Source organism: Daktulosphaira vitifoliae, unplaced genomic scaffold (genome assembly GCF_025091365.1).
Source record: "Daktulosphaira vitifoliae isolate Bord-2020 unplaced genomic scaffold, ASM2509136v1 Scaffold_5, whole genome shotgun sequence".
NCBI classification, from domain to species: Eukaryota; Metazoa; Arthropoda; class Insecta; order Hemiptera; family Phylloxeridae; genus Daktulosphaira; species Daktulosphaira vitifoliae.
The window spans coordinates 23,002,293-23,022,372 of record NW_026099576.1 but is presented as its reverse complement, the minus strand read 5'-3'; the positions used below and the strand labels follow the sequence as shown (position 1 = coordinate 23,022,372).

At 26.6% G+C, this 20,080-nt stretch overlaps 2 protein-coding genes across 3 annotated transcripts in view; both read left to right on the top strand.

Moving 5' to 3' along the window:
* Window positions 1-3,859, top strand: part of LOC126908243 (E3 ubiquitin-protein ligase Topors-like) — a 7,028-nt gene extending 3,169 nt beyond the window's left edge. The window contains exons 9-11 of the mRNA XM_050690156.1: window positions 1,478-1,646; window positions 3,383-3,416; window positions 3,477-3,859. Of these exons, the coding sequence (XP_050546113.1) occupies window positions 1,478-1,646; window positions 3,383-3,416; window positions 3,477-3,859 (586 nt within the window). The remainder of the gene's footprint in view (window positions 1-1,477; window positions 1,647-3,382; window positions 3,417-3,476) is intronic.
* A 3,305-nt stretch (window positions 3,860-7,164) lies between these two features.
* LOC126906593 (uncharacterized) lies at window positions 7,165-13,964 on the top strand. 2 transcript variants are annotated; one of them, XM_050687250.1, is made up of 9 exons: window positions 7,166-7,314; window positions 7,568-7,609; window positions 7,718-7,765; window positions 7,864-7,893; window positions 8,678-8,734; window positions 8,819-8,866; window positions 9,162-9,225; window positions 11,452-11,528; window positions 13,186-13,962. In XM_050687250.1, the coding sequence occupies exons 1-9, from the start codon at window positions 7,225-7,227 to the stop codon at window positions 13,879-13,881; spliced, it is 1,152 nt and encodes a 383-aa protein (XP_050543207.1). In that variant the 5' UTR covers window positions 7,166-7,224; the 3' UTR covers window positions 13,882-13,962. The 2 variants fall into 2 exon arrangements, with proteins under 2 accessions (XP_050543208.1, XP_050543207.1); XM_050687251.1 differs by lacking the exon at window positions 7,864-7,893 and having other exon boundaries at window positions 7,165-7,314; window positions 13,186-13,964.
* The last annotated feature ends 6,116 nt before the right edge of the window (window positions 13,965-20,080 follow it).

Below are 20,080 nucleotides of genomic sequence, written 5' to 3'. Positions count from 1 at the left end.
GTATATGATTATATTTATTTAAAGTATTTAACTTATGATTAAACTGTATATAAAATTCAAACTAATTTATATTAGCTTATTGTATTCGATTTATAGATATACAAGTAACAAAATTTGTAGAAAAGATAGAAATATTATTAAACACCGATGATTTCAATAAGGCATATAATGCGTATTGGGTCAGGTACAAAAACAATGTTTTTGTAAAGTAGTAACTGTGGGAAAAATTATTTTTAAGAGGAATAAATTAGATAAGATTAAAACAGAACATGAATTACAACGGTAATATTCGCGAGGCATTAATAAATGTAGTCTCTATTAACGTTTTTCAACGATAGCCAGTTGTAGTATGTGTAGTATAGTTATGTAATGTATTTATTTTGTTTATGACTATGAACGTTTACTTGTTTTTAATTAGTTATGTAATACATTAGTATTTAAGTATGAAATTAAAAACGAATGGTATAAGAATACAAAAATGGATTACAAAAGTACATCAAAATACAGCGAAAAAAAATTTGACAAAATAAAAATATTATTAAATTAATTCACAAATTGTGCAAACTTTATCACTTTTATTACTATTATTTTTTCTGTTGACAAAAAATTTAAAAATGAAAGATGCCTTGGAAAATATTTATGTCAACGCATACAATTCAGACCATGCATTTAAGTTAACATTATATTTTTAATAACAAGCTAAAATGATAATTTATAATTTTTTTTTAATTTTAAACAAATTGGAAAAAAATAGAAATATTAAAATTTTGTCGCTGATTTAAATATAAAATATGATTATTAAACTTATTAACTAAATTTAATTAAAGAAGCAATTACATAAAAAGTACTCAGTCGTTGGTAAAAATTTTTTGAAATTAAGTAAAATGAATTGCTTTAACTTAATAAAAACGATTTCTTATGGATATAACGAAAAATATTAGGGCTTATTTTCCCAATAACAAAGGGTAATGTAATATGTGTAGTATTGTTAACAACATTTCAGTTGTTAACTTAAAGTGTGTACTCGGACCGGTTTAATTGTTATCACGCGACTACTCCCTACTACTCAAGTAGTAGTGGACATCGCTACTACCAGCCGATCAGCTGTTACACACTACACACCACACACAACACATAGCCACAGAAATTCTTGTAATATAGCATTGTGNTTTTTTTTTGTTATTTTATAGTACATAAAATAAGCTTTAATTTGATATATGTTTAAAGGACGCAGTATTTCCGGAACACTTTTAAAAGTTAAGTTGAAAAAGTTCTATTTTTTTTCGCATCGAAGCTAAAAACTAAATGGCGATCCAAACTTTAAAGAAAGTATAAGATGGCTTGATAAGTTTAAGTTTCGTCACGGCATTCGACAACTAGATATTAGTGGAGAGAAACTTAATACAAATTGCGCAGTTGTTGCTGAATTCAAGGAACAGTTCAAATTTAAAATACAATCTGAACTTAAACTTGTTAGAGAACAAGTTTATGACCGTGATGAAACTGGATTCAATAAAAAAGCTTTACCACAACAAACACTGGCATCATTTTCGGAAAAAATAGCTTCAAGTTTTAAGGATCAAAACGATCGGATCACTGCTATGGTCTGTGCAAATGCAAATGGCAATAATAAATTACCTTTGCTGGTGATAGGAAAATCCAAAAAACCATGTGCATTTAACAATTAAAATTTAAATACACTACCTGTGAATTATTATACACAAAGTGCTTGAATGAATCAAATAATATTTACAGATTGGTTTCATAAAGTGTTTCTACGACCGGCTAATTGTGCGCCACCCTGGAACTGCTGTTGGGCATTACTTCCGAGTGGCCCACGCCGTCTTAATAATTCACACCACCACGTTGTGAATTAGCCCGAAATATATCAAGGACTGATTTACAACGTGGTGTGGCCCCTTCCATTAGCCGGATTACAGCGGGGGAACCGTTAGGGAGTGTTGGCAAAATAACTCAAAAACAAATCATAAAACACATAAATAAGAACCTAAGGTACAGGTCTAAACCAGCGCCTCGGGTCCTCCTTTGCCGGGTGACGTAGCTTCCTCTGTCTCAGGCGCTCCGCTCCCTCCTCCTTTTTCAAGACGGAGTCAGTGAACGGCCTGAGCGCTAGTCGGTTATTGGGTACGAGGTGCCGGCCGCGTTCTCGGCGGCAGTAACAGGATACCCGCCGCCATTCCGGACACTGTTCGGTACGCCGAAACTGTAACGAAACGGATCGCCTCCCGTCTCTGCACCCTAAGCAGGGCTTCACGGTTTTTGGACGAATACTCAAGAGTATCCGCCCGAACCTAGGACCCATACAGGAGAACCGAGTGTATGACGCTGACTAATAGTGTGCGCCGCAACTCCCACAGCCTTCCCAGATTGGGCATGAGTCTCGCCAGGGAATTCATGACTTTCTGGGCCCACTGGGCTGCACGAGTAATGTATAGCCTGAACTTTAGATGTTTATTTATGATCAGGCCCAGATAAGTAATGGAGTCCTTAAGCGAGATCTCCATCCCCAGCACGGCGAGTCATGGAGTAGTGTACTTGTACCTCCCCGTGAACAAGACCGCTTCGGTCTTGTCCAGGGCGATGCTCAATCCATTTCCCTCCTGCTGGATCCAGGCGGTGACTGCGCTGAGCGCGCAGTTCACACGAGATCCAGCCTCCTCCGACGAGGCGCCTTCCGCCACCACAAGCGTGTTTTCTCAGACCCTCAGGTCCAACTCTTCAGCCATTTCGTTCGCGGAGACCTGCCGGTACGGTACCGCGGGCGCCGATCATTGAGCGGGCAGCAAGCCCGTCTCGAATGCGTCGACGTCCATACCCGATCTGACCCGCCAGCCCAATAGCCCACCGAGGGTATAGATGATATCTCACAGTGATTAAAATGACTATCATAATAAACGCTTCGATGAATATCTGTAGATTATGCTTAATTTTAAAAAATGAATGGATTATTCCAAAAGCTACATGATTTCCTATTTCCTTATATATATTCTGATTAAAAGTTTTATGTTTTATAAGTGATAATTTAGATAATGATAGAAAAATGCGGGTATTTTTTTTATAAGCTGCAAACCCTTACTTATTAAAAAAAAAACAATTTTTAAAATTTTAAATATAATTTATTATGTTCTAATTTTTCAACTCAAATTAATAAGGTAAGTGTTTACCTATATTAAATATTGTATTTAATTGAATGGTGTGGTCCTTTGTTACAATATAAATGTACAAAATTCCCAAAAGAATAATTATTTAAAATAGAACTTGAATGTACCTTGGACCGAAAAAAAATTGTACCTTGGACCACCAACGATTAATTGTTCATAAATTAATATTTCATTACGAATTATTATTTAATTGCTTGTAGATTAGTACAGTTAAAATGCCTAGAAGCAAACAAGGTATTAAAAGAGTATTACCCAATTAAACTGATTTGGAGTGTGCTGTTATTAATGTTCAAGCAAAGAATCTAACACTATCAGAAGCTGTGAGTATTTATAATGTATCTAAAACCACATTTTTACGGCACATTAAATTGTTCAAGAGTTTGAATACTGATACTTATAAGAACATATCCAACATTTATCATCGACAAGTATTCACAGTATATGATGAAAAAGAATTAGTCGAATACTTAAAAATGTCTGCGAAGTTACAGTATGGTCTTACCAAAACTGATACTAGAAAATTAGCATATCAGTTTGCAGTTAGTAATGGTAAACATGTGAAAGAATGGGATAAATCTGAAGCTGAAAAGGAATGGATGAAAGGTTTTTTTAGCCGCAATAATACACTATGTTACCATGATTTATGCTATAAATCATNTGTACTCGGACCGGTTTAATTGTTATCACGCGACTACTCCCTACTACTCAAGTAGTAGTGGACATCGCTACTACCAGCCGATCAGCTGTTACACACTACACACCACACACAACACATAGCCACAGAAATTCTTGTAATATAGCATTGTGGAAAACAAAAAAAAATAATTACAATTTTTTTCTTTGTTTTGTTTTTCACTCAGAAAAAACTCAAATAGTTTTTTTTTTTGTTGTTAATTAAAATTAAGTGTTGAATACTCAAAAAGTTCTTTTTTGGATTATAAATTCATCAATTGTTGTTTCATAGTGCCCACCAGGGCTTTCATTGTTCATTCATTCTAGTCTCCTGTGATGTTTTATACTTATTTGTGAAACTTGCATTGCAATTAATCTCTAAGTGTTCAGAAAAAGTTGTGTGTAAATGTAATTTGTGTCTTAGTTTTAGCAGTGGCTGGCCAGTTACAATTATTAATGAGTACCATTTATTAAGATTATTGAAGTTTTATTTGATAGTGATTTATTGAGCAGTTTAAGTGTGTGTGTAATTTGTATCATATTTAATTTATTATTCCTTCTTAATCGTTGGCGTAAGGTCAGCATGCAACAGTTATAAGAGCTTGTAAATATTNTCTTAATCGTTGGCGTAAGGTCAGCATGCAACAGCTATAAGAGCTTGTAAATATTGTTTAGTTAATTAGTCAGAAGGGCTAATTGTTAAATTCTATTGTGGGGAATTTAAATTATTGTCTCTTTTACTGTTCAATGTCCTTTCATTATAAGTGATCAAGTTAACAATTAGTTACCATTATTAGTTTATAATTATTGTCTAATTTTATGTAAATTTAGGTTTATGAATTATTATTATTACAGTTGTAATTTGAATTAATTATTGTTATTGTTGATTATTATAGAGTTTTAAAATTATTTATTTATTTTGTTTAATAGTACACAATTACATATATACACACTAACACATCTTTCATTACATAGATCACTGGTTGCTGCGCAGGCGAACCCTCCCACCTCCAGTGATTCTATTTACATACATTACACTACGCAGTCTGATCGGTATTGGTGCAATTAGCCGGTTCGGGTACGCACTATAATATTTAGTACCCCTGGCCCCAACAAGTATAATTGTGTAGTTTATTTATTGTGTTTATGATTTTTAAACATTTGCTTGTTTATAATTAGTTAAGTAGAACATTAGTGTTTATGTATGAGTAATCTGAATTTTCGGGAAGTCCCTCAGCCCCATACCGAAGGAGACTATGTTCACAATGAATTTATTTTATTGTATTTTTGAAATGTGCATTATAGAATATTGAAATAACACATTGTGTCTTTTTTTAACTTAACCCTGTATGTATGATCCTCTGTTATCCTTGCCGTATAGAATATCAGTGTTTTCTTTCTAGTTTTAAATACTTGTATCTTTGTGTATGTGTATGTTCGTCGTGCGATGAATACGATATTATTATTTTAATAAGACACCCTCCCAATTTCAATATATTAATATTGTCAAAATATTCTTACAAAATACTTTTTAAAATATTTTGAATAAAATATTGTGACAATATCTCATAAATATAATANTACCCACATAGCAATTTCAATATATTAATATTGTCAAAATATTCTTACAAAATACTTTTTAAAATATTTTGAATAAAATATTGTGACAATATCTCATAAATATAATAAAAAATATATTCTATTGAAATATTTTCATAATATGCTCACAATATAATTTTTTAAATATTTGTTTATGTATATTTTGAGAATATATTAAAGAGAATAAATACAGTATATTACACAGAAAATATTTCTACAGTGTGCTTAAAAAATATCTTTTTAAATATTTGTTTATAAATATTATGAAAATATATTAATTAAAATAAATATAGAATATTTAACTTGAAATATTTCTTGAATATATTATCAATATAATTTTTTAAATATCATAAATATATATCTTGTTGGCCAACTAANTGTATTGTCTAAATGAATATTAAAAATGAACATTTAATATTCAAAATTGAAGGTACTAGAATTTTTTTTATAAAAATGGTGCCAAGGTACAACACTCTCCCCTACTTATGTATTATATATACATATTCCTAAATCCTTAATAAGTTTTTCTCTAATTAGTATCAATTTTAATTAACTTAATTTAATTAAGCTAAGTAAGTTAGGGACAGTAAAAAACCCTTGTTGCTATTATTTGCAGGCCTATCGAGTTAAAATTTTTTTAGTTTTATCAGCGCAATTATATCTTATTATTGTCCTATGAAACTTAAAATCCTAAAAAATTTTTTTATTATAGTTAGAATATATTTCTATATTATCAACAATAAAAGTCAATTTCTAACTTACAAGGAGAAATCATGATGATGGGATCGCCGATTTTCAAAAAAATTATATGAATCTAATCTAAATTGAATATAAAGTTGTATTTACTTTGAATTTTTTTAAACAGAAAAATGACTTAATAGACAAATAACCATTTGAACTAGCTTAAATAGCCTTTTTTATTCTCTTACGATCGTAGTAACCTGTGGGTCAATGGATAATGTACGAACCCAAAGCGCTTGAAGAATAATTTTATAACATATTATTTTAATACTATAAGAACATAAGTCGATTACAACTTTGTTCACTATTCGTTGGTAAATGATAAAAATATCCATTTATATTATTATTTAAATAATAACAGAATATACAGGGTGATATTTTTATCATAACCCACTCAATTACTTACAGAATAATAATAATTAAAATTTTTTTTTATTACTATCTTTAGTTACACATTATTCTTGAATTATTAACTATGTAATACTTTTTAAGTTCATCCCTTATGCCTGGTAAGGGTGTCAACTTTGTTTTTTTAAATGGTAACACATATTTTTAATTTAATAAAATGTTTGAGTTTTTAATTCAATAATAAATGGCATTTGAATTTTTAATAAAACTTAATTTGTTTATTAGATATAAACATTTAAAGTTTCAAATTTTTGAGTTAATATATAGGTATAATACACAAGGGATTACAAATACAGGTAGCTAATTGATTTTTTATGACATTGATATTAGCAGGTTGTGCGTTCACAACACAGTCACTGATTGTTTATATAATGTTACACGTTATTTTTTTTATTATTATTATTCTATAAGTAATTGAGTGAGTTATGATAAAAATATCACCTTGTATATATATAATACCGTATTACGCATCATTCTCAATTTTGCTTTTATTTATTTTTATATTCTTTTCATATTACATTTACTTTATATTCCTATATAATGCATTATAATTTGAACTAAACTAAATATATATAAAAAAATTGTCGTGGAACTTTTAGTCTACAAATTTTTTTTTCTAAAAATGTTTTATAAAATAATTTCTTTTGTTTTAGTATTCACAAGTGAATTTTTATTTGAAAATGTTTTTGCAGCGACGATTTTTATTAGCCCAGTAAATTATATATTTTTACATAAATATATTTTTTAATAATAATTAATTGTAATATTTTATTACATATTTTCTAATCCATTTGATCAAATTTATATCTCGTTTAATGTCACATTTTTACAAAACTAAAATTATAGTAAAATAATTTGAACTGTCTTTCTAATTTAATCAAATATTTTATTTTATTTTTATAATTTTTCTTGTATTTTAAAATAATGGCAAATTTTTTGTGATAGTCTTGATTTTTTTTTTTTAGAGGGAAGTAAATATTAAACAATATTGTAATGGTTACAGTTTTGTAAGCTCCAACTTTTATTACATATAGTTTTAATTAATTACATAAATTAAGCTTTTTTTAAATTAATCTTAAAATCAACATTATTTATATTCAGTGGTTATATTATAGAACACATATGCGGAGTTAATAGTGAAGCAACATTGGACAAAGAAAGAAGTAAATCATTATTTTACAATACTAATTAATATTATTTCAAACTCATAATTATTAATCGTTCTATAATTATACAAATACTATAACCTATAATTTTTCAGGCTTATGTACAGTGTGGTATTTTAGAATTGGTAATAAAATAATTTAAGATTGATTTGATTTAACTTGAAATTAAAATTAATAATAAAAAATGTACAGGGCATAAAAACAGACGTGGAGTAATGGCCACAGTCATTAAAAGTTTACCATTATTTGGCAATTTTTAAGTTTTGCCTTGTTGAAAATAAACTAAAATTTTATTAAAAATTCAGCACAGTGGGAACGTGGCATAGTTGGGTCCAGTATACATATAATATAAATTATTATATTATATAATTTTATATCCGGATATTTTTTAAAAAATTATATTGATAATATATTCAACAAATATTTCAAATTAAATATTCTATATTTATTCTAATTAATATATTTCATAATTTTTATAAGCAAATATTTAAAAAGGTATTTTTTAAACACATTGTAGAAATATTTTTAGTGTAATATTCGGTATTTATTCTCTTTAATATATTCTCAATATATACATAAACAAATATTTAAAAAATTATTTTGTGAGCATATTATGGAAATATTTCATTAGAATATATTTTTTATTATATTTATGATACATTGTCATAATATTTGCTTCAAAATATTTTAAAAAGTATTTTATAAGAATATTTTGCCAATGTCAATACATCGAAATTGCTATGTGGTCATTAATAAATTCTTAATGATATGTTCAATGATATTTTTTCAATGATTAGTTCATCTGATAGCTTTCAGTATTAATAATTAAAATCTTTGTTGCCTTATTAATGTATAATTTTTGGCGAAAATTACAAAATTGATTAACCTCATTATTTTGATTTATTTAAGGTATTTCAAGTAAAAAGAAAAAATACAAAAATTTTTGCAGAAATTTATATAAATTATGTGAGTAATTGTTTTATTTGATCGTTTTAAAACACTTCATTTACAAGGAAAAAATAAAAAAGGATTTTTAAAATTTCATTTCAGAATGACAATGAAGATAATAAGTTTCCAAGTTTAATCAAACTAAGAATCGTATGTAACTTTTCCTAAAAATATCAACTATTTTATTAGTAATTAAATAAGTAAATAATAAACTTTATAAACATAAAAACATACTAAAACTATTAAAAATTAAATGAATTTATTTCAATTTCAAATAATTTTGTATATTTTTGTAATGTTCAAACAAAAATCATAACCTAAAATTGCAACTTTTCCAAAAGTTAATTATCCAAATTAATTTTTTTTTTTAATTTCATTAAAATTAATTTATATCTTTTTGAGAATTTTGAAGAAAAAAAAATCNATTAATTTATATCTTTTTGAGAATTTCGAAGAAAAAAAAATCGTTGTAACAAAAGAAAACAAGCAGTGCTACTTTTCATACAATGGTATGTATATTTATGATAAATTAAAACTTATCATTTTTTGTTATGCGCAAGGTATTTAATAACAGTATGGCTATATTTCTCTTAAGTCAGAACGGTGGCGCAAAAAGAGTATTTTTTTACGTATATTTATAGAAAAAAGTCTACGTTGTCTTAAAATTCTTAATAATATTGTTTTGTACAAGGAAGCTATATTGTAGGACGACTAGTTGTGCACTACACTAGAATGCCGTTTTACCTTAAGCCTGCTTAAAAAACGATATTATTGAAGCGGGAATGGGTCAACTGAATGATGACGGCTAATTATACATCTAAAAAGTAAACGAGAGTAGACAATAATTAAATAACAAATAACCACATGTATTAAATCCCTCAGAGAGTATCTTAAATTTAAGGGATAACGGGAGGCCCTTAAATACTAGTGGCCGTCGAAGCGGCATAAAACAAAATAGTTAATCTAAATTAAAACATACGATAAATAACATTAAAAAATAATATAAACTCAGCTGAATATATTAAGTTGTTGATAATGATGAGTGGACTGTATGAGATCTTGTGGTAATGGCGTCGAATAACTGAGTATGACGAGTCAGAGTGTAAATCCAGGTGCGTAATAGCAGATGAGAACAGACCGCGAAAAAGCGACTACAGCAATGAAGATATTTAGTGATGGTCAGGGCCCAATCACAAGTGGCGTGCAATGGCTCGTAAACTTTTAACACGAGGGTGCAATAAACAAATAAAAGAATAACGGCATACAATTTACCATTCAAGCGAAGGCGCTTGTTACAGAAAAAAAATGACACAAAAACAATTGACTGACTGACTTACGACAATGAACTGTACACGGATGAAAACCGACACGGAGGTCATCGATTTGCCGTGATGGGTGGGCAAGGGGGTGAGTAAAGCAAGACGCTAGTGATCAGCTGTCCNAAAAACAATTGACTGACTGACTTACGACAATGAACTGTACACGGATGAAAACCGACACGGAGGTCATCGATTTGCCGTGATGGATGGGCAAGTGATGATTTAGTAAAGTGATGGATGGGGGTGAGTAAAGCAAGACGCTAGTGATCAGCTGTCTCACGAAATAATATAATCAATGATCTTTGCAACAACTGGTCAACTAGATCCTTCTAAAGGTGTTCTGTACCATACAAATATAGTTGTAGGATTTCTCAAAAAGTGATATCATTCTGTATAAATAAAAAATGTTATTCTTTAACCAATTGATTTCCACTAAAATATTGAGAATATATAGAGTGTTTTCTTAACCATGCCCCTTAAATTAAAATCGAAAATGTTAAAGTTAATCATTATTTCATTTTTTTAACAATAATGATTCTTTTTTTAACTGCTTTATACGAAACACTAATTTTCTGTTAACATCCCTTATACATTAAACTAGTATCAACTTTTGATTTTCAAAAGGTAAACCGAATTTTTTATGTATTATTAGATTTATACAATTAAAAAAAAATTTTCTCGTCCACGTAAAGGAGAGTAAACTCCCCCTATTTTACAAATATATATATACACATATAATAAAGACTCATGTATTAATAATAACTATTTTCAGGGAGGATTTTTTTTAACATTTAATATCTAACCAATATGTATATTATATGGAAGGGCTTATGATAAATTATAATTTTAATGTAATAAAAATTTATCATTTGTAGCTAATTTTATTTAAAATTGTAATTTTAAGTACAATTTCAATTTCATTGTTGAAATTATAATTGGCAAAGGAGGATTAAAATAATCGAACTCATTTTTTTTTCTTTGTAATTAATAATTTAGTAATAATAAAAAATAATAAAATACTTAATAATTGAATATCAATTTTATACTTGATATAACTATATTAAGTATATATTCATGCATTATACTTATAAATTATAAAACATTTAATCAGGGTATAATTAAAGAAATAGAAATCATGTTACTTTTGGAAAAATTTAACTATTCCTTCTAAAAATAAAGCACTATTTACAGATATATAAACAGCTTTTTTTTATAATAATAATTTTAACCACTGTCAGATATAATCTAAACTTGTCACAGCTATACCGATTTCTCATGCACTGATTTTTTTTTTTTTGTTACGTTAGTTTATTTTTAATTATAATTATTTTTTTGACATGACTTTTATGCATAATAAATTTGTCAATAATTCAATAATACAAAAATCTATAAAATAATGAATCATTTTATTTACAGAAAACGGCATTCATGATTTGGAGACATATATAAGCAGTTTACACAATAAAATTATATTTGAAGTAGTTAGAATTTACGTAAGTCAATTTAACATATTAATAATATTAGAATGTATTTGGAATCTACTCTAATTCAATATTTCTATATATTGAGTCTACCAAGAGATCAAGTATCCATACTAGGCGATATCACGATTGTACTAGTTTTTAAATTTAATATATGAGTGTTCTTTTAGTAACAGTTAACAAATATTACAAGTTAATACAATTTGTGTTTGATTTTATACTGGTACTACTACTACGGGCAGGCTATTCTTTAATTATATTCCTATATAAAACAGTGCTCAAATCAAAATGATTTAATAGCTTCGATGCGAAGCTGGAAGGTATTGGTTTTAATTGATGTGTTTTTTTTTTTTTGTTTTGCGTCTGTTACCACTTTTTCTCAGCTCTAACCGAACGGATTTCTTTCAATGATACGTCAAAGGATCACAAATCGTATCTAATCAAATACATTACCCTTAAAAATTGAAAAAATTTCCCTCGTTCCCCGTAAATGGTGGAGACCTCCAAAAAAAATTACAAATTTAAAAATTGCTAATGTTTTCAATTTTTTTACTTAAAATTGCCATAATTTTTTTAAAAATAACCAAATCAATATAATTTTTTTTAAAGATGCTTGATATCTTTACCTATCATTTGGTGTATATTTTTTATAAATCTGATACTTAATCTGCCCATAGTAGGGGATTTAAAATGACAACATTTTCACAAAAAATTTACTTTTACACTTAACTTTTAAAAGTGTTCCGAAAAGTCAGACTCTTATATATATATCTTAAATTAATGATAATGTAATATACTTTATTATGAAAAAAAAAAAATTTCGGACTTTATTTTGTCTTCATGGTGAAAATGGCTACCGAATGCTATTTTTGTGTGAAAATTTTCGATTTTATTTTTTACATTTTTAACTTTATAATGCTATAACTTTTTGAAAAATGCATGGATCAACACAATTTTTTCATGAGAAATAATATTTTTTTATAATCCCTTTTTCATTCAGGATATTAATAAGAAAGTAGCAGATTATGAAGCTTTTGGAATAATCCACCAATTTTTTAAAATTAAACACTATCTAAAGATTTGCATCGAAGCGTTTTTTTTTATAGTGATTTTAATCGCTGTCAGATATCATTATACTTGATCCAATTTTGCTACGTCACCATTATGCCACTACTCTCCTGTGATGGGTTTTTTATTTTTATAACGCTTTGGACTTAAATATTTTTTATAAAAAATTTAATGGACTGATAAAGACTTAAGGATAATTACTTCTTGAGCTACAAAAACAAGTGGGTAAAGCTTATACTGGTGTATGTGTCCTCCGCCTATTCTACACTGTAAAGTATGTAGTGGGTATGTAGAATCTACATAAGTTGTCGTCGGATCTATCAAATTATTTATAAGAAAACTGCTACAAAATTTTTCTTTGGAAATTTCGAAAAAATAAAAACATTAATTTTACTTTGTTCTTATTAAAGATAAATACTATATTATATGTTTTAAACGTTGTTAAAACATAATATGTAAAAACTAACTAACATAATTATAAACATATTTTTTTTAATTTAAAATAAAATATTTACTAGTACAAAAGTTATTAAAGATGTTTTTAAGTTATGATGGTAATTAAAATCAAATTTGATATATATTTTTAATTTATTTTTAACAGAATGGAAATCTTGAAAGTAATTCTACGGTTTATAATTATGACATAAAATATCAACTAGATAATATCCAATTTTCGTCTTTATGGAATTATATCAAAGAGGATCTTGTTGAATTAAATTCTCTGAATATTTCCCATATAACAATTGAAGATTTATTAAATAACTCAACAATGCTTAAAAAAACTGTTCGAGAATTTTTACGTGAGGCAAAAACAATTATGGTTAATCGAACTACTAAATATGTGCTTTTACTAACTGTATTTACCTATAAGATACTAAAAATCGATGATTGTTTTGTTTTTAATCCATTTTGGATAGAATTAATAAAATATTTTAAAAAATTGGATGAAGCTATAAATAAATTGTTCACGAATAATACAATAAGTTATCTCATAATAAACTTCATATCTAAAATATATATTAATGAAAAAACAGATACTTTAATACGTTTGGCGAACAAATGCACACATATTTTAAACACGTCCAAACAATTAAACGATCATAATTCTGAAAATTCTGAAATATCGAACACGCTCATATCAAATGATATAAATTATTATTATTTATTAAATAATATTTTAAAAGATTTTCCTAAGCCGCACAATTTTGAAGATATACCAGATACACTAGAAAAATTAAAAAAAAAATTGAAGATAATTTTCAAGTTAATTGAAGCAGAATATGAAAATATTTTGTAACTTTTGATAAATTCATTGTATACGATAAAAATATACCAGTATATATTTATTTTTTAAAAACTTTTATAATAATTAATACAGATTTAAAAACAAAAATAAAAAATTCTATTACTTTTATTCATTAATTAAAGACAAAATGTATTAACATTTAGTTATGAAATATTATGTATAATAACTACATGTTGTATTTTAAATATTTTTTGAATTCAAAAAAAATATATATCTATTATTTGTTTTGCTTTATTACAGTTACATTTTTAAAAATTTCTATCAAAAAAAATTGCACCCTTATAAATATTGTAGCAGTATTATATACAGTATTTTTTTATCTTTATAATTAATCAATAACCTTTTGAAGTTCTACTTTTTCATAATTAAGTTCAAATTGCAAGTATATCACCTAGCCACACTCACACACACAATGACATTGGTAATAAGAAAACCCAACCCATAAGTATTGCAACTCAACTATAATTATATGATAATAGTTATAATACTACAAAAAACAAGAAATTCTCAAATATTTTAAATAAATAATCATTTCCTGGTCTACCAACGATAGAACAGGATATTACAATTATACCATAAATTACAATTTTAAATAAAATATTTTACATTCTGGTTTAAAGATAATTGACATTACTACAACACAACTAAAATAGAGATTTTACTAGTCTTGTTTTAGCTGTAAAGAGAAAAATTATACATAAATAAACATTATGTCGACAATTCAAAAGTTATAGAGATTTAAGAGGATATAAATTTGAAAATTGTGTAATGAGTAGATAAAAATAGTTAATTTTCAACATTTTTGATTTTTTTTTTACTTAAAACTGCCAACCTTAGGCAATTTATTCTTATTTTGTATACATTTTTTTGAAAATCTGGCCATTTATTTCTGACTTTTCCACAATAAGTTGACTTTTTCAACTTAACTTTTAAAATTTTATTATATTTTATTTTACAATACCTAACAAGGGGAGGCCACTTCTTCATCTTTTTCATCGCTTTTTCCCAATAATTTGGAATTGGCCATCCTTATCCTAAATTTACACTTTACACGATTTCTCACATCATTTACGCTCATATCAAATAGTCCCCATATAGTATTCAATAATATCCCTCCATCCTTTTTTTACCTCTTCTTCCTTCAACGAGCAGGTTAGCAGATATCAACCCATCATTCTCCACTTTGTCTAACTCTGTAATGCACTGAATGCCACTTCAAATATTATTGTTCATTACATTGTTCAGTGTAGGTTTACTATTGTATTATCTTTGATTTCCATAATTTTCAACCTGACTTTTACCCCTCTCAATGGCTCGAGACTTTTTAGTCAATTGTATTTTGATTTACGAATAATCTGTACCTCGATAAAAATTCTATTAATCTTTATAAATTGACCCTTTTAAACTAAAAAGAACTCATGATCCAGTATAGATGATATCTGACAGTGATTAAAATTTCTATCATAAAAAACGGTTCGATGCAAATCTCTAGATAGTCTTTAATTTTAAGAAATTGGTTGATTATTCTAAAAGCAAAATTAACTCCTATTTTTATAATTATTTCTAATTAGTAATTGATTTATGAGTATAATATATGAATAAATATCTATTAAAGCAATTCAACGTAGTATGGAATTATTGAGTGAGGTAAGTCAACTTTTATGTTAAGTTATAAGTTAAAAACAAATAAATAGTTAAAACAATTTTTTTTTTATAAATATCAGGATAACGTATAAAAAATATATTTTATTTTAATAATTTATCTAAAAATTAAATGGTAACTTATGAAAAATAGTAAATGAAGTTTACAGGATGTTTGTTAAACTATGATATACGTAATATCATTAAACATATAAAACATAATATAGTCTTTCTTTTCAGAAGCTTATTTAATGAAGTTTAGTAATTAAGGAAACGGGTTTCTATTGTTCTCAAATTTTGTAACTACTGAAAAGTTTCCTTACGTACTGTACACTCTGTATAATCTTACATCATATATATATATTTTTAAATAATTCAGTCTTATATCATTTGCTTATGTATTAAAATTATATCAACTAGATTTAAAAAAAAGTAGAAAATTTATACTACCTTTTTTCAGTAATTAAAAAAATAATTTGTTAACATATTGACATAAAATATACTATATTATAAATACATTGTTTATTGTCAATATTATTTTGTGATAAAATAATTATTTTTCAAATGATTGTGCAACTTATTAATTAAAAATAAAAACTTTTATGAAAATAAATTAATGATTACTAGACTCCACCCCAGACCTGGGATCAAACAAGCCTAATGCTAGTTGCATGAGGCCTTTCGTTCTATCCTTACGGGTATCATTAGGATTAACGTCGGACATGATATTGACACATATTGACTTTTATAATTTTATTATTGAATTAGATATTGTTTTTATTAACAATTTTTTAATAATAGCTTTAGAAGATGGATTTGAAGCTCGCATGAAAGTTGATTTCATTAAAGTTCCGTGACCTTCTCTTGTTAATATTTTAAAAAACCAAATTTATTTTATTTGTTAGTGCGTTTCAGAATATTTACTGCAATATATAATTTTTGGCACAGAAGTCTGGTTTCAGAAAAAAAAATTTTAAATCTAAATTTTTATAGATTTATAAAAAACTGTCACTTTAACTGCTCACCAAAAAGGAATCGAATACTGTCCTTTTTTTAACATAATTTCTTACCATTTTTTGAAAATAAAATACATTTAATGAGATCATTATAATTTTAAAACCCCAATTTAAATCTACCCCACTTTGCAATATTCAATTGTGCCCCATAGTGCATGTTTCAACAAATATATCAAAAATTGTACAATGAAATACAGCATCACATTCCATAATATCTCATTTAAAATAATATAATATTTTAATTTAGTATGTTTTGTAAAATACTTACTGAATATTTTTGTTTTTTTTCTCAAACTCTTATTATGATGGTAATAAAACGGTAACAAAAAATTCAAAAACACAGTTTTATTTATAGCTATGAATATATTAATAACAGACATCTGATGAACATATCATATATTGGGTACAGTATGACTAACCTTCTGTCTTTTACTTGAATTTACTTTATCACTACAGCTAATTTTATTTAATCATTTCAAATCTACCCCGTATTCAAATGTGCCCCATTCTCCCCTACTATTTTTGTATTAAAATTCTAGATGTTCTTTTTATATAGTTTTAATTTTATATCGCCACAACTTTTTGAAAAATGCATGAATCAATACAATTTTTTTTTCGTAGTTGTTAATAATGCTGATATGTCGCCCTTGCGATCGCCGCACATTTTTTACGATAGTCTTTATCGTCATTGCGGTACGCTCATTTTGAAGCACTAAGTATTCGTACATTTTGAAGTACTATTCAGGACGGTACATTTTGCCTAGTTTATTCGTCATACCAATCCCTTTAATTTTTTTTTTTAATATTTATAATCATATCACTAAAATGAAACATTTTTTAATCATCATATAGTTATATCCTATAGTATTCTATAATAATCTGATATTTAGACATATTCCGTGCCTAGTTTCACTTAAAATAGCTAGTCGATAACAAACTTTAACCCGTTATTTTGGATATTATAACTATTATAATTATAGAGTGTAGGTGATGCTTAGGTGTATGTTATTATTCTCATTAGACATTACTAGCCGTGCTTTTTTTCTATATGTAACGTGACGAATGAATGAAGGTACCTCTTCATTTTTTGGTATATATTTACATAAGGGTGGCCGCTATTTACATATGAAGGAAAATTTTTGTACGAAACTTTAGCGCCGGGCGTAAATTTTTTCCTTTATGTCTAAAGATAATCTCTAAAAAAATTGAGCTTTATACTACTTCATTAACTGGGGGCACATAAAGCTCAAAGTTTTGAAAAAATATGAAAAATTTCAGTGATTTACATTTTTAGGCTACAGACTTTGTTTTACGAAAAATATTACAATATATAATATTTTAGCTATTGTAATTTTCTATAAAAAAGATCTTCTTACAATTTCGCGTTTAGTTAATACTTTTTGGTTAAAATAATAAAACTCGACAATACTCGTTATTTATGATAACTTCCAACCATTTGGTTTTTTGTAATTATCTAGTTTAATTTTCGCATTCAAAAAAAAATTTTTAATGTAATATTTGTTTAAAATGATATTTTAAATAAAAAAGGTTATTAGATAACTTCCCTTAAAACTGATAGTTTTTGAAGTCTTGATAAATATAATAAAAATATTTTATCGATATAGTTATTATTTTAAAAGTAATCGAAGTGACTAATATTAATAAAATCACTCTGTATACAACAATTTTATAACTTTTTATAATTTATCCGTAATTATTACAATATTAAATTATTCAATATCAATTTTATACTAAATTTAATTACTATAATTAGTATTAATTCATGTAGTATACTTATAAACCATAAAACTTGTAATCATTATATAAATAAGCAAATAGGAGTTCATGTTGTTTATAGAATAATTAAATAATCCTTCTAAAGTTAAATACTATCTACGGATTTGCATCGAAGCGTCTTTTTTTATAATAGTGATTTTGTCAGATATATTGTATACTTTTGCCAACTAGGCCAAGTACACACTGTGGCACGACCCCATTGAGCTATATTCTCTAGTGTATAAGTTGTAGATGTACATTTTGTTTTTCTCTGTTCCATTTTTTGCAATTGAAATTTTCTGACCATTGGAGGTTTTGCCTCCTGTTAACTTAATTTTTTTTTTATCATTATTATTATTAAAAAATTTGCTTTAATTTAACTTAATTACAATCTCTCTTTCTTGAGCGTTCTGTTTTCAAAAGATTCGTGTATTTTATTTCTTTTACCCTTCAAAAATCACCTCCCCCTAGTTTATAAGGTTCTGGGAACGACTTTTCTATAATATTATATTATTTCTTATAATATTAACATATAATATTATGTTATCATCTGTACATGTATGTCACATATGCAAGATTATACAAGATCACCAAAACAGGGTTCTCTTATTTAAAATACAAAATAATCCTTTAATCATGGTATAAAACTACTTATTGTAGAGATTATTAAGTAACGCCTACACGTACGGCCCTCATTATAATTAACTAACTAGAATACAAAGCCTCAGCTTTTAGGATCACGATAGGGATCGCTGGGCAACCCCCTTCAGACTATAAAAATATTTTTTCCTGTCTAAACCAGTTCTTTCGGTGATTTTAAAATACACAAAATCTACGACACTACTCAAGATTTCATTCTCCGGGACTTAGTCGATTTTTAATTAATTTAAACTTATAATATTTTTCATTAAAACTAAATGACACTTAGAAATTTTAAAGTTAATTTTGTTTTGGTGAATCTTTTAATTAAATTTAATTAGTTCATTAAATAATAATATTTTATTTTTATTGTTGTGGAAATAAATATCAAATAATATTTTAAGCATTAAATTTTTTAAATTATTGTATTTTAATAATAAATTCAACCCAACTTTAAATTTTTATTTAATAGTAAAAATGTATTGTGATCTTTTCTTATTGGGTACTTAGTCTTTGAGCTTAATGTCTTTGCTTTAACGAGCATCGCGCCGGCGGACAGCACAAAGAAACGTACAAATATATTTTTAATGCTTACTTTTTGTCTTGGTGATTAATGTGCCGCATCCTTTCAAGGCGCTAGCGCAGGGACAAATTGGGCCACCACAATTCCGCCTTAATAAATCTTTTACATAGATATAAATATTTTTGAATTTTGTTTTGGCCAGGCCAGAGGAAAATTAAAAAAATATTGGTGTTGAATTTTTCAATAAATTATACTCTCTCTAAAAAAAAGAAAAAATACTTAACAATATCTATTTAGCATATTATAAAAATATATATTTACAGAGAAAAAAGTTAAAATATTTTTATTGTGTTTTATTAAAATACATTTCGTATTATATTGTATATTAGATAGTCTTTAAACTTAATTAAATAGTCATTTTTAGCAAAGTAAATAGCAATATTTTTCACATTTCATACTTGAATAATAACATTATTTTAATAATTTGTCATCGAATATGTAAAAATAAAGAGCATATAGGTACAATTAAAAAAAATTTACACTTTATTTACTTTTTATGATTATAAAAACGTAAAAATTTTATAGTAAATTAATA

Excerpts from the sequence above, each read along its gene's own strand:
- LOC126906593 (XM_050687250.1), top strand. The coding sequence starts at position 7,225 with ATGTTTTATAAAATAATTTCTTTTGTTTTAGTATTCACAAGTGAATTT. Across the intron at positions 7,315-7,567 it reads CGACGATTTTTATTAGCCCA|AGGGAAGTAAATATTAAACA; the intron begins GTAAATTATATA and ends TTTTTTTTTTAG. Across the intron at positions 7,766-7,863 it reads AACATTGGACAAAGAAAGAA|GCTTATGTACAGTGTGGTAT; the intron begins GTAAATCATTAT and ends ATAATTTTTCAG.